The sequence below is a fragment of the Stegostoma tigrinum genome, chromosome 3, assembly GCF_030684315.1.
Source record: "Stegostoma tigrinum isolate sSteTig4 chromosome 3, sSteTig4.hap1, whole genome shotgun sequence".
In the NCBI taxonomy this organism is placed as follows: domain Eukaryota; kingdom Metazoa; phylum Chordata; class Chondrichthyes; order Orectolobiformes; family Stegostomatidae; genus Stegostoma; species Stegostoma tigrinum.
In genome coordinates, this window is record NC_081356.1 from 107,350,365 (window position 1) to 107,365,644 (window position 15,280).

The 15,280-nt window shown below is 42.2% G+C and overlaps 1 protein-coding gene across 1 annotated transcript in view; it reads right to left on the reverse strand.

The window, feature by feature from the left end:
- Positions 1 to 854: 854 nt before the first annotated feature.
- The window catches only part of tbca (tubulin cofactor a), an 87,343-nt gene continuing 72,917 nt past the window's right edge, over positions 855 to 15,280 (reverse strand). Inside the window, exons 3-4 of the mRNA XM_048527735.1 lie at positions 9,823 to 9,909; positions 855 to 1,174 (exon numbers count right to left, since the gene is read on the reverse strand). Coding sequence (XP_048383692.1) covers positions 1,094 to 1,174; positions 9,823 to 9,909 — 168 coding nt within the window. The 3' untranslated portion in view covers positions 855 to 1,093. The remainder of the gene's footprint in view (positions 1,175 to 9,822; positions 9,910 to 15,280) is intronic.

Here is a 15,280-nt window from a genome sequence, read left to right on the forward strand (position 1 = left end):
TTTTACTGGAGAATCTGGAGTTTTATTTAAATCGCCATCCAAATTTGATTTACGTTTGTTTGGTATAATTACATATGGATTGTAATTTTAAAATGTTTATGTGTGATAGTTTGATATTTCAACAGCCTATCTTCTTCCTAATGTGACACCCAATATTTAGAAAATTCACCTCAAAATTAAATTCATGAGGCATGTAATCTTGCATGCTCTGTGTTTTCCTGTGAATCAGAGAATCTGGAGATTTATAAACTGATGTAACAGTAAAACAAAAAATGTCAAATGTCACTGACAGAAGTGTTACTGACTGTATCGCTACAGGTGCAGGTTGCCGTATTACAAAGACAGTACCTGTACAGTACAGCATAAACTCAACAGATTCAAAGTCAAAGTCATTGTCCTTGCAACTGGTTACATTTACTGAAAAAGGGACAATGTGCCTGGTTACTTGCCAAATTTATAGCATACAAGAATATTTTCAATCTTGTGAAAAGTCACAGTTCCTAAGTAGGTGACTGCAAAACCTTGCCATTTTGGGTATACAGGCTTATGCCACAATTGTTTGTACACAGCTCAAGAAATGCGAGGCTACTTAATATATCCTGCTGGCAATGAGACTGAGATCAGTCTTACATAGTGCTTTCACTTCAATATTAAGCAGTTAGAGTAGTACAAATCAAATCCTGAAAACAGACAACATAGCAGTTGTGGACTGCCTCAGTTCCTGAATAAGTTATTTTGTACAGAAACATTGCCAGCATGCTCAGCCAATGATGTAGCAGATGCTAAAGTACAACTATTAGTTGTTAGACCTCACTTTACCCGAAAAGTTGAAATGGAACAACAAAATAAGGCAATTCATTGTCAGCATGTACGTTTATTTAATGTTTCATTATTTCACCATGATGTAGCACAAAATTCGTTTGGGTACACAGTCGGTTGTGCAATGCAAGAGATTACACAGGGTTCATCCATCGATCCCGAGCATAATAATAACAGGGTCATAATGCCTAAAACTGAAATTGGGTGGGAGGGGATGGAACGGACAGTGCAAATATTTGTAACAAAACAAAATATTATCATTAAGAAATAGGTTCTAGGCTTCTAGTTTGATCGATCCTATTGTGGCCTGGGCTTCCTTGTATTCCTCAGTGTCTTCCAATTCTTTCTCACTTTCCTACAGTAGGAAGAATACAAAAACAGAATATTTTCATTTTTGCATATATACCACTTTTATGCACTAATCCTTTAATCAGTACTGTACTCCAACTCATAGCATTCAATATAAATACAATAAAGCATTCTCAATATAGCGTAATACAATGATGTAAAACACTAGTGCCTTTGGCAACTTATGGTCATATCCAACTCTAGGTTGCATTTGCTTTGGGATTTTACATCATTAAAATTTTAGGGACCTTTGACTAGCCATAATCAGAGCAGAGCTGATAGGTGAAATAGCTTTTACTGAGCGTGAAAATGGTCAATATTTATTTCATAAAATTAGAGCATTTATGAGAAGGGAGAAAGATTGTAATGTTTATCAATCTACCATCAAGTAAAAATTCTGCACAAGTTCTGACTCAAGGGACTTCTACTTGGCCGGGGAGTACTCCCACTTAGTATTCTTGTTGGGATACCATGGTACATTACTGCAGATGACAAGATTACTTTGGATGCTTCAAATTTTAATAAAATTTAGAAAAGACGTTATGTTCATCATCTTCATCCAAACAAATTTATGAATCATGATTTTAGCTATCCATAGGCAAAGTTTTAGAATCTAGGTTCTAACTCTGAAATATACTTAATGACACTGAAAGGATAAGAAATAAAATAAAGTATTCATATAGAGGAAAAAACGAGGAGTTAGAATAGAAATTAGTTAAAATAAAGGACTTCCTAATGACAGCTGATCTAACAAGACCAGGAATTAAACCATAGGCTTTTCTTAAGGCTGTAATGAGCTAGCTGGTTTTAGCCACCGATGCTTCAATTGGTCATGGTGTATCAACTAACCACAGTCCTATTCTTAACTGTTATCAACCAACACTTATTAGAAAGTCTGAAAATAAAGGAATGCTACTTCAGGAGAAGCAGACGAGATAACAGAGGACAAAGAAAAGGAGAATGCCAAAGTTGGTGGCATTTAGTATACTCTATTTATAGATATTTTCTAAGCAGCAATGGGTCATTATTGACCTAAGGCTGCCCCTACCTTGAGAAGCTTTTTTACTGAAATAACTTTCTTTCAGCATCCATATATTTGTAAAAGATTGCGAGCAATTTTAGTCTCCTTATTTAAGCAGGGACATAAATGCATTGAAGATAGTTCAGGAGAAGTTCATTGGATTGATACTTAGAATTAATGCTTGTCTTACAAGGTTAGGTTGGACAGGCTTGGTGCGTTTCTGTTGGGAGTTTAGAAGATTAGGGGTGACTTGGTCGAACAGTCTTGAATGATCTTAACAAAGTGAATGTGGTGAGGATGTTTCCTCTTGTGGCTGAGTTCAGAATTAGGGTGCACTGTTTTAAAACGAAAGGTTTCATTTTCAGGACAGAGATAAGGAGAATATTTTTCTTCCCAAGGGTTGAGAGATTTTGGAACTTGCTACCTCAGGTAGTGGTTAGTGCAGGTGGGGGGCATTAAATGTTTTTATAACAGAGGTGGATAGATTCTTGTCAGGCAGGGGAATCAAGTGTTATCAGGAAACACAAACAGATCAGCCATAATCGTACTGAATGGAGGAGTTGGCTCGAAGCAGTGAATAGTTTACTTCTGGTCCCATTTCAGATGTTCAAATGAAAGACTCACCAAGAGGTCTGAAGTCACTAAAACATTATGGGTTGAGTTTCTAAATTCAACTAGAGGTAGTGGGTTAAGCAGAGGAGAAAAGAAAACTGGGAAATATCAAATCAACCACAGAGAAACATTAAAAGGCCAATGTTTAAAAAAAAATCAAGCAAGCCTAATGGTATACATGATTATTTTAGAGAATGGCACAGCAACATCGGACCAATATACCAATTTCCAAAGGCTGCTGTGTATGTTGCAACACTTCACTAGTAACTTTGTTAAAAACTGCATTTTGCTGTCTGCCCCACCAATGACAGGCATTGAATATCAAAAAGTTGCTATATTTTCATGTTGTATGTAAATGAAATCCATGCAGGTATTTAATTCAGTAATTACAAGATCACTTTCCCTTTTAGTAAAGGCTAACTGTGAACCACTATAACCAATGGTTACAGAAATCTTTGCCCTGTTCATCCATCTCCTGGATATTCCACTTCCGCCACTGTAGCATTATTAGTTTGCACTGTCAACAACTTAAGCGGAAGTGTACAAGTATTATTGGCAGGCACAGATACCTTTTGTGGCAAAATCTGACCCAACATTTCAATGGTTAAATTGCAATAGTTAAACTTCTGCTTCAATGTTTCCAGCTAACAAATTTTGCAAAGTAACTTTGAGATACATCTAGATATTTCAACAAATTCTTCTATATTTTCCAAATTAAAGTTCTGTTGAGTAGGAGTAGAAGAAAGTCTTAGTAGACATGAACGTAGAACTAAATAGTCTAATTTCATTAATGTTTGAGAAATATCTTGGTTAGCTATGCATGTCAATAAGAAAACATTCTGTAACTATACTGCCTGTTAGATGTTTATTTTCTTACAATTATCACTGAACAGAGTTCAAGACCTCAAAGTTTTAAAAACAAAATCAGCTTTGCATCAGTCCCAATTATACTGCAGTTGGTGAAAAGTTGGAGCTGTACAAGCTCTCTCTTCCAGGAGGTCTCGTGGCACTCGTAAAACAAATACCAAAATAAATGACTTCAGTGTAATCATAATGTTTTCAGCCTGCATCAATGCCATATAAAATCTGCTTTACACTGATAGTGACATGGCTGCCCTATTAAGTTAATGCAAGGTCCTGACCATTGCCAAGGTAGTCAACATCAACTAAGCCAGCAGTGAGATGCCATACAATTGATCCCATTATCTTTGGTGAAGCAAGAGAAAATCATTTAGGCTTTTAATTGAGCAGATATAAATATTAGAAGAGAATGTGGTTTGTGCCACTTGTAGGCCACCTGCTAATAAAGACAAATGAAAATACCAGTTTTAATTTTTAGCGAAACAGATGAAATCAAAATGCCATTTAGCTAAGGTTTGCCCACTTTTAGGATTTGATTTTCATCCAAGATTTAAAAAAAACATTGCTGCTCAACTGGAGGCATTAAAATAACTTGCAAAATGAAGTCCTTCCTTTCCACACAGAATTATAGTGGGGTATACCAAACATTTACAGATCAAAAAAAAATAGTTCCAAAAAAAATGCCAATTCCGTTATACACAAAGCTATTTTCAAGAGATGTCAACAGGGTTAAAAGACTCACTGCAGCTAATCTCATACACCAATGGCAATGAATAAAATGCACTAGAACAGTTTTAGTCCAATTTCTCTAAAATATATATATGCAGTGACATAATTATAGTTGAGAACTAAGATATTTAGAAACAGCTGGTATCAATTTTTCCCTAATCTTTTATTTATTATTGATTCGAAGATTTTATCCGAGCAAGCATTCTTTAATAAACTTAACTCCCATACCATTTACACTGCCATTAAAATGGGACTTACAAAATGCATTTGATTTTATACTTACTTTACAAAGTACTTTAACTGCAATTTTCCAAAATGAATATAAATTGCATTGCCTTCTACTTCCCACATAGAATCTATTGGTTATCTTTTGTTTAAAGTGCTTGTTCCCCAACCAATCCAAATAATAAAATATATCTTATCGCAACTTTATAATGGCACGTGTGTTAAATTCATTAAACATTTAGGATAACTAAATAATGCAAATGAAATCCCACAACCATAAATTAAATCACATTTGACTGTTGTACACTTCATAACTCGTAGTAAAGCAAAGGCTCATGCTTATTTGCTTTGAAATGTTTTCTAATGCCAGTCATTAGCCTCTACATATGCAGGAGAGATTATCAAAACAGCAAAACAAAGCTCTCTTCATATTATATCAATTCAAAAATATCAAGAGACAAAAAAAAACACACATTCAGTAACCATCAATTCTGTAGGCATACATGACAGTATTGACTGAAGTAACTACTGCCTACTCGTTTGCAGACAAAGTCTCCACACCAAGAACACCCTCCATCATACCACATAGCATTAGCACAATCCTAGATGGAAGATAAAAGCACAGCTAGCTGATAAAAATTGGTTGGGCCTTCGAACCGAGTCTCTCCTACTAGTAGAGACATCTTGTCAGTTTTAATTAGATCTCTCTCATTCTTCTAACCTCCAAGTACAAACCAAGAGACCCCAACTACTTTTCATATGACAAGCCCTTCATTCTTGGGATTATTCTTATAAAACGCCCCTGGCTAATGGAACGCTTCCAACGTCATCATATTCTTCCTTAGGTACAGAGCTCAAAAATGCTCTTAATATTCCAAATGTGATCTGACAAGGATCTTATACAGCCTCAGGAGTACACCCCTGCTCTTATATTCGAGCCCTCTTGAAAGAACGCTAACATTGCATTTGCCTTCCTAACTGTCAACCAGATTTGCAAGTTAACCTTCAGGGACTCCAGAAGTAGACTCCCCAGTTCAATTGTGCTTCAGATTTCAAAGTCTTTTCCCATTTAGAAAACAGTCTATGCCTCTATTCCTCCTGTTAAAATACATAGCTCCCATTTTCCCATATTATATTCCATCTGCCACTTCTTTGCCCACTCTCTTAGTCGGTGTTTGTCCTTCTGCAGCCCTCCTGTTCAACTCTACTTGTCCCTCCACCTTTGTGTCATCTGCGATCTTAGCTGCAATACTCTCAGTTCCTTTGTCCAGATCATTTAGCCCCAGGATATTGCAGTTTCTTCAGTGTGTCATAGGTTCAACTACATCCAGCTCTTCTTTCTGACCCTCCCTCAACTTCTCAGGTATTGAGGAGGATATGTACTGATGATTTCATTGCTCAGCCTATTTACAACTCGTCAGATTATAAAAAAGCAGTTCCTCACTGGCAGCATGCAAAACATGGGCAACGTTCATGGGCTTGTGGTGTAGCGGTAGTGTCCCTACGTCTTGAGTCGAGGCCTCAGTTCAAGTCCAACCTGCTCCAAGAGGCATGTCATTACAAGATAATAAAGTGTGAAGCTGGATGAACACAGCAGGCCAAGCAGCATCTCAGGAGCACAAAAGCTGACGTTTCGGGCCTAGACCCTTCATCAGAGAGGGGGATGGGGGGAGGGTCCTGGAATAAATAGGGAGAGAGAGGGAGGCGGACCGAAGATGGAGAGAAAAGAAGATAGGTGGAGAGGTAGGGAGGGGATAGGTCAGTCCAGGGAAGACAGACAGGTCAAGGAGGTGGGATGAGGTTAGTAGGTAGGAGATGGAGATGCGGCTTGGGGTGAGAGGAAGGGATGGGTGAGAGGAAGAACAGGTTAGGGAGGCAGAGACAGGCTGGGCTGGTTGTGTGATGAAAAGGGGGGAGGGGACGAACTGGGCTGGTTTTGGGATGCGGTGGGGGAAGGGGAGATTTTGAAGCTGGTGAAGTCCACATTGATACCATTGGGCTGCAGGGTTCCCAAGCAGAATATATGAGTTGCTGTTCCTGCAACCTTCGGGTGGCATCATTGTGGCACTGCAGGAGGCCCATGATGGACATGTCATCTAAAGAATGGGAGGGGAGAGTTGAAATGGTTCGCAACTGGGAGGTGCAGTTGTTTATTGCGAACTGAGCGGAGGAAGCCACACCGGGTACAACGGATACAGTATACCACATTGGCAGATGTGCGGGTGAACCTCTGCTTAATATGGAAAGTCATCTTGGGGCCTGGGATAGTGGTGAGGGTGGAGGTGTGGGGGCAAGTGTAGCACTTCCTGCGGTTGCAGGGGAAGGTGCCGGGTGTGGTGGGGTTGGAGGGCAGTGTGGAGCGAATAAGGGGGTCACGGAGAGAGGAGGTCTCTCCGGAAAGCAGACAAGGGTGGGGATGGCAAAATGTCTTGGGTGGTGGGGTCGGATTGTGGATGGTGGAAGTGTCGGAGGATGATGCGTTGTATCCGGAGGTTGGTGGGGTGGTTTGTGAGAACAGGAGGGATCCTCTGCGAGCTGTTGTGGGAAGGGCGGGGTGTGAGAGATGTGTTGCGGGAAATGCAGGAGACGTGGCCAAGGGCGTTCTCGATCACTGCGGGGGGAAAGTTGCGGTCCTCGAAGAACGTGGACATCTGGGATGTGCGGGAGTGGAATGCCTCATCCTGGGAGCAGATGTGGCGGAGGCAGAGGAAGTGGGAATAGGGGATGGAATTTTTGCAGGAGGGTGGGTGGGAGGAGGTGTATTCTAGGTAGCCGTGGGAGTCAGTGAGCTTGAAATGGACATCAGTTTCTAGCTGGTTACCTGAGATGGAGACTGAGAGGTCCAGGAAGGTGAGGGATGTGTTGGAGATGGCCCAGGTGAACTTGAGGTTGGGGTGGAAGGTGTTGGTCAAGTCGTTGAACTGTTCGAGCTCCTCTGGGGAGCAAGAGGCAGCGCTGATACAGTCATCAATGTAACGGAGGAAGAGGTAGGGTTTGGGGCCTGTCTAGGTGCAGAAGAGGCACTGTTCCACATAACCTACAAAGAGGCAGGCATAGCTAGGGCCCATGCGGGTACCCATGGCCACCCACTTTGTCTGTAGGAAGTGGGAGGAATTGAAAGAAGTTGTTGAGGGTGAGGACGAGTTCGGATAGGCTGTTGAGGGAGAGGACGTGTTTTATTTTTATTCCAGTTCCAGATTTATTCCAGTTCCCTCTCCCCATCCCCCTATCTGATGAAGGGTCTAGGCCCGAAACGTCAGCTTTTGTGCTCCTGAGATGCTGCTTGACCTGTGTTCATCCAGCTCCACACTTTATTGTCATATGACAATAGTTTGAAATCCAAACTATAAAACAAATTATATTAATACAGATGAATTAAACACCTTTCCTCACACTTGGATGAAGACCTATATCCCTTTAAACCCCTTCCTATTCATATACCCATCCAGATGCTCAATGCTGGCAAATGGGACCAGATTAGTTTAGGATATCTGGTCAGCATGAGCGAGCTGGACTGTGCTGTACATCTCTATGACTATGGCTATGGTTCATGCTTTAGCAAGTACGCTTGAGTAGTTAAAGTGACATGTGGGATGCTTCCCTTCGTTAATCGTGGCATTGGTTAGAGGAGGGCAGGGGGATCATGCTGCAGTTGTACAGACTTTGGTCAGACCAAAGCCGGAATGCTGTACGCAGTTCTGGTCATCACAATAGGAAGGATGTGATTGTAGCGGAGAGGGTGCAAAGGAGATTCGCCAGGATGCTGCCTGGGATACAGTATGTCAGCTATGAAGAGAAGTTGGATAAATTTTGATTATTTTTTATTTGGAGCAGAGAAAATGGGAGGGGTACTTACAGAAAAGTATAACATTATGAGGGGCATGGACAGGATTAACAGAAAGCACCAGTTTTTGTTAATCAGAGGGTCAATGGTAAGGGCACAATTTGTAAGTGAAAAGCAAAAGGTTTAGAGGGATTTGAGGAAAACCATTTTCACCCAGAGGGTAGTGGCGGTCTGGAATGAGCTGCTTTGGACGGTAGTTGAGGTAGAAAACCTCAACTTCTAGAAAGTACTTTGAGGAGCACTTGAAACATCATAAAATTCCAAGCTATGAGCCTAATGCAGGAAAGTGGAACTAGTGTCTGCAGTAGAAGATTTCTGGCAGTACAGACTTGACAGACTGAAGGGCCTCTTCAGTACGATATGCTTCTAAAAATCCCGGGTATTGGAACACAGCATTTCATAGCTGGGACCAGAGTACCGAGTACAATCAGTTGGGAACTCGGACACAGTCCAAAGATTGGATTGTAACCTTTCACATGTGACAACAGAACCCGAGGTAATGGGAAATAAATGCAGACTGGAATCAGTGCTGGCCTTTCCTACCTGGGACTGAAGCCTGGGTTTCAGAATATGGTCATTCCACCTTGGGATCATACCTTTCCAACCTTGGACTGAGCTTGGGGCTTTTCCAACCTGGAATTGAAGCCCATGAAATAGTTTCTATTGGATTGGATGGCTGCAGCTCTAATACTGTATCAGTTGGATACCAGCAGGAAAATGCAAAGCCACGTGACTGGCACCAAATCTAACTCAATCTTCTTTCACTAAAGCACTGTCTACAGCATATAAAAGGTGTAAAGCAAAAGCTATGGATTTGGAAGGTGCTGCCAAAGAAGTTGACAAAATCTCCTGTCTAAGAGGACAAGGGTAACAGCTACGGGGAAATATTAGCCAATCAAGGTTTCCTTCAAGTCACACACAACTATGACTTGGAAACATTGTTTCCTCATTGTGAAATGAGTCAATATCATGGAACTATGTAATTAAAAGCAAGGTAGTAGCGTCTACACCATTGGATCAAGAAGATCACTCACTACTATTTTTATCAAGGACAATTAAGAATGGGTTTTAAAAAAATGCTGGGCTTGCTTGCATGTCCATATGTCACGATTGAAAGGTAAAGTTGATTTTTTTTTGAAAGAGAATGTTGAATAAACTCCAATACAATCAATCATTTCGCACTGCATACTAGTTTAATATGATTTCAGATGTTAAGCATTGATTTTATGAATTTGCAGTGACTAAAATAGATTAAAATTGAGATTTTATATGCTGTCCTGAATATACACATATACACACATGCAGTATGGAAAGGGGCACTACGTAATTAGAACTTGCCAAACTAAAAATCAGACTGACTCACCAATAGTTGTACCAGGTCATTGTGTGCAGTTGCCAATCGACGCTGACAATCTGGAATCATCATCCGTGATTCTTGCAGGACTTCCATCTAGCAACAAAGAAAACATGAGAGGGAAACTGAGGCTGGAATCAACAATAGATGTTGTTAATAGCTTGATCGCCAAATGCTACCCTTGCTACTTCATGCTTTGAATTGAATTGTCTCCTCTTCTATTCAAATATGAATATACTGATATTCAATGGTTTGCAACACTTAGAATTTCTGGCAATAATTGGAATCACCATAGTTTTCACTGCTTCATCATATGAAAATATAAAATAAAACCGCTGAACCAGTTCAACAAATATATATCGTAATGAATTAGTCCAAATAGTTTTACTATTTTAAAATAAAAATATCTGCAGTCAACATAAAGAGCTTTTAGCTTTGGGGTAATAAAGAAATGCAATGTCCAAGTAATATCACAGAGATAATTACTGCATGAAAAAAGTTATTGAGTTATTGATCAAACTGCGTGCTCTCTGCAGGAGGTTCAGACTGTGAAAGACAGAGGTCTACAGGAGCTCAGAGACAAGTGAGCAGAAACCAGCAGGTTCATCTTCATGGTCTTTATCATGCATAAGAAACTTATTTCAAAACTGTGTGCATTAATTTTGGCTAAGACAGTATGATTCCATTCCCTTGAGGAAGAAAAGTAGTAACAAATACAGTATAAGCATTAAAAAGCGTGCCCATCCAACTGGTGTAGCATTCGTCCTGGAACAATGGGGTTACAGGTTCAAAGCTTTCAGAGAAGAATAAAAGATTAATTTCTATTTCTGTGTCTAAAGTTTATACTTTCAAAATCCATGGACTTTCTTCTTGACAGAATAATATTTCTTTTGACCACAAAGTTTTGTTTATACCTAAATAATAATGGTTTAACGGTATAACAAACATTTTATTGTTCCAACGTATGCGCTAATTAAAAATTTCCTAATGTCTCAAATCAAAAGGGGCAGTACAGTTTACAGTGTGCATACACAGCAAAAACACAAGTGGTTTAAGAGAGATTTGAGGAAAACCATTTTCACCCAGAGGGTAGTGGCAGTCTGGAATGAACTGCTTTGGAGGGTAGTTGAGGTAGGAAATTCAGCCATAACACATATCTTTATATTTTGAGATAACAGGGTGTGGAGCTGGATTAACACAGCAGGCCAAACAGCACCAGAGGAGCAGGAAAGCTGACGTTTCAGGTCTGGACCCTTCTTCAGAAATGTGGGAAGGGAAGAGGATTCTGAAATGGGGGTGGGGGGGGGGGGGGGGGGGTGCGGATGGAAGATGGATAAAGGAGCAGATAGGTGGAGAGGCGATGGACAGGTCAAAGAGGCAGTGCTGATACAGTCATCGATGTAACGGAGGAAGAGGTGGAGGATAGGACCAGCGTAGCTTCGGAAGAGGGATTATTCCACGTATCCTACAAAGAGGCAGGCATAGTTTGGGCCCATGCAGGTACCTATGCCCACTCCTTTGTCTGCAGGAAAAAAAAACAAAACAATCTGTTACATCGATGACTGTATTGGCACCTCCTCATGCTCCAACGAGGAGCTTGAACAGTTCATCCACTTTACTATCACCTTCCAGCCCAACCTTTAGTTCACCTGGACCATCTCCGATACCTCTCTCTCCTTTCTGGATCTCTCTATTTCCATCTGTGGTCACCACCAGGAAACCGAAATCCATTTCAAAACTACTGACTCCCAGAGCTACCTAGAATACACCGCCTCTCACCCACTTTACTGCAAAAATGCCAACCCCCTTTTCCCAATTCCTTTGCTTCAGTGGCATCTGCTCCCAAGATGGGGTATTGCACTCCCGGACATCCCAGATGTCCTCGTTTTTCAAGGGCCGCAGCTTCCCCTTCACAGTGGTTGAAAATACTCTCAACCACATCTCTCGCATTTCCTTATCCCTCACACCCCCTCCTTGCAATAACAACAAAATAGAATTTTCCTCGTCCTCATGTGCCACCCCACCAAACTCCAGATCCAACGCATATTTCTCCAGCACTCCCGCCATCCCCCCGCTACCAAAGACAATTTTCCCTTCCCACCTTTATCTGCCTTCCGGAGGGACCACTCTCTCCGTGATTCCCTCATCCACTCCATACTCCCCACCACCGCTGACACTTTTCCCTGCAACTACAAGAAGTGCTACACCTGCCCCTACACCTCCCCACTCACCCCCATTCCAGGCCCCAAGAAAAGCTTCCACATTAAACAGATGTTCACCTGCACATTTGCTAATGTGGTATACTGTATCCGCTGTTCCCGATGTGGCCTCTTCTACATCAGGGAAACCAAGTGGAGGCTTGGAGACTGCTTTGTGGAACACCTACCCTTGGTTCGCGACAACTGACTGAACCTCCCTGTCATGTACTACTTCAACTCTCCATCCCACTCCTTGGGTGACACTTCCACCCTGGGTCTCCTCCAGTGCCACAACGTTGCCACCTGAAGGTTGCATGGAACAGCACCTCAGATTCTGCTTGGGAACCCTGCAGCCCAATGGTATCAATGTGGACTTCACAAGCTTCTATTACTGAGACTTGGTTGAGGGGAGGGCATGATTGGCAACTAGTTGTCCCAGGATTTTGATGGCGGGAAAGAGAGGGAAGTGAAAGAGGTCGAGGAGTTGCTATACTGGTCAAAGACGATATCACAGCTGTACTGAAGGAGAGCACTCTGGAGGACTCGAGCAGTGAGGCAATATGGGTTGAACTCAGAAATAGGAAGGGTGCAGTAACATTGTTGGGGCTGTACTACAGGCCACCCAACAGCGAGCGTGAGATAGAGGTACAATATGTAAACGTATTATGGAAAGGTGTAGGAGCAACAGGGTGGTGGTGATGGGAGATTTTAACTTTCCCAACATTGACTGGGATTCACTCAGTGTTAAGGGTCAAGATGGATCAGAATTCGTAAGGAGTGTACAGGAGGGTTTTCTAGAGCAGTATGTATGTAGTCCACCTCGGGAAGGGGCCATACTGGACCTGGTGTTGGGAAATGAGCCTGGCCAGGTGGTTGAAATTACAGTAGGGGACTACTTTGGAAATAGTGACCACAATTCCTTAAGTTTTAAAATACTCATGGACAAAGATGACAGTCGTCCAAAAGGAAGAGTTCTAAACTGGGGGAAGGCCAACTATACCAAAATTCGGCAGGAACTGGGGAATGTAGATTGGGAGAAACTGTTTGAAGGTAAATCCACATTTGATATGTGGGAGGCTTTTAAGGAGAGGTTGATTAGTGTGCAGGAGAGACATGTTCCTGTGAAAATGAGGGATAGAAATGGCAAGATTAGGGAACCATGGATGACAGGTGAAATTGTGAGATTAGCTAAGAGGAAAAAGGAAGCATAAAGAAAGTCTAGGCGACTGAAGACAGATGAAACTTTGGCAGAATATAGGGCAAATCTGAAAGGAGGAATTAAGAGGGCTAAGAGGGGATATGAGATATTGTTAGCAAACATGGTTAAGGAAAATCCCAAAGCCTTTTATTCATATATAAAGAGCAAGAGGGTAATTAGACAAAGGGTTGGCCCACTTAAGGACAAAGAATGCAAGTTATGTGTTCAGTCAGAGAAAATGGGCGACATTCTTAACGAGTACTTTGCATCTGAGAGGGACATGGCAGATGTTGAAGTTACGGATAGATGTTTGCTTACTCTGGGTCATGTCGGCATAAGGAGAGGGGTGGTGTGTTGGGTATCCTAAAAGGCATTAAGGTGAACAAGTCCGCAGGTCCAGATGGGATCTATCCCAGGTTGCTGAGGGAAGCAAGAGAGGAAGTAGCCAGGGCCCTAACAGAGATTTTTGCAGCATCCTTAAACACTGGTGAGGTCCCGGAGGACTGGAGAATTGCTAATGTTGTCCCCTTGTTTAAGAAAGGTAGCAAGAATAATCCAGGTAATTATTGACCGGTGAGCTTGACGTCAGTGGTAGGGAAGCTGCTGGAGAAGATACTGAGGGATAGGATCTATTCCCATTTGGAAGAAAATGGGCCTATCAGTGATAGGCAACATGGTTTTGTGCAGGGAAGGTCATGTCTTACCAACTTGATAGAATTCTTTAAGGCATGACAAAGTTGGTTGATGAGGGAAAGGCTGTAGATGTCATATACATGGACTTCAGTAAGGCGTTTGATAAGGTTCCCCATGGCAGGCTGATGGAGGAAGTGAAGTCACATGGAGTTCAGGGTGTACTAGCTAGATGGATAAAAAACTGGCTAGGCAACAGGAGACAGAGAGTAACATTGGAAGGGGGTTTCTCAAATTGGAGACCTGTGACCAGTGCTGTTCCACAGGGATCTGTGCTGGGATCACTGCTGTTTGTGACATATGTAAATGATTTGGAAGAAGGTGTAGGTGATCTGATTAGCAAGTTTGCTGATGACACGAAGATTGGTGGAGTAGCAGATAGTGAAGGGGACTGTCAGAGATTACAGTAGAATATAGATAGATTGGAGAGTTGGGCAGATAAAGTTCAATCCAGGCAAATGCGAGGCGATGCATTTTGGAAGATCTAATTCAAGAGTGAGCTATACAGTACATGGAAAAGTGCTGGGGAAAATTGATGTACAGAGAGATCTGGGTGTTCAGGTCCATTGTTCCCTGAAGGTGGCAACGTAGGTCAAAAGGGTGGTCAAGAAGGCATATGGCATGCTTTCCTTCATCGGATGGGTTATCGAGTACAAGAGTTGGCAGGTCATGTTACAGTTGTATGAGACTTTGGTTTGGCCACATTTAGAGTACTGTTACTGGTCTGGTCGCCACATTACCAAAAGGATGTGGATGCTTTGGAGAGGGTGCAAAGGTGGTTCACCAGGATGTTGCCTGGTATGGAGGGCGCTAACTATGAAGAGAGGTTGAGTAGATTAGGATTATTTTCATTATAAAGACAGAGATTGAGGGGGGGCCTGATTGAGGTCTACAAAATCATGAGAGGTGTAGACAGGGTGGACAGCAAGAAGCTTTCCCCCCCCCCCCCCCCCCCCCCCAGAGTGGGGGACTCAATTACTAGGCGTCATGAGTTCAAAGTGAGAGGAGGCAAGTTTAAGGGAGATATGCGTGGCAAGTTCTTTGCGCAGAGGGTGGTGGGTGCCTGGAACGCGTTGCCAATGGAGGTGGTAGATGCAAACATGTTAGTGCCTTTTAAGATGTACCTGGACAGGTACATGGATGGGCAGGGAGCAAAGGGATACAGACCCTTAGAAAATAGATGATAGGCTTAGACAGAGGATCTCGATCGGCGCAGGCTTGGAGGGCCGAAGGGTCTGTACCTGTGCTGTAATTTTCTTTGTTCAAAATCTCCCCTCCCCCGACCGCATCCCAAAACCAGCCCAGCTCCTCCCCCTCTCCCTAAACTGTCCGTCCTTTCTCTCACCTATCTACTCCTCCCACCTCAAGCCCCACTCCTAAC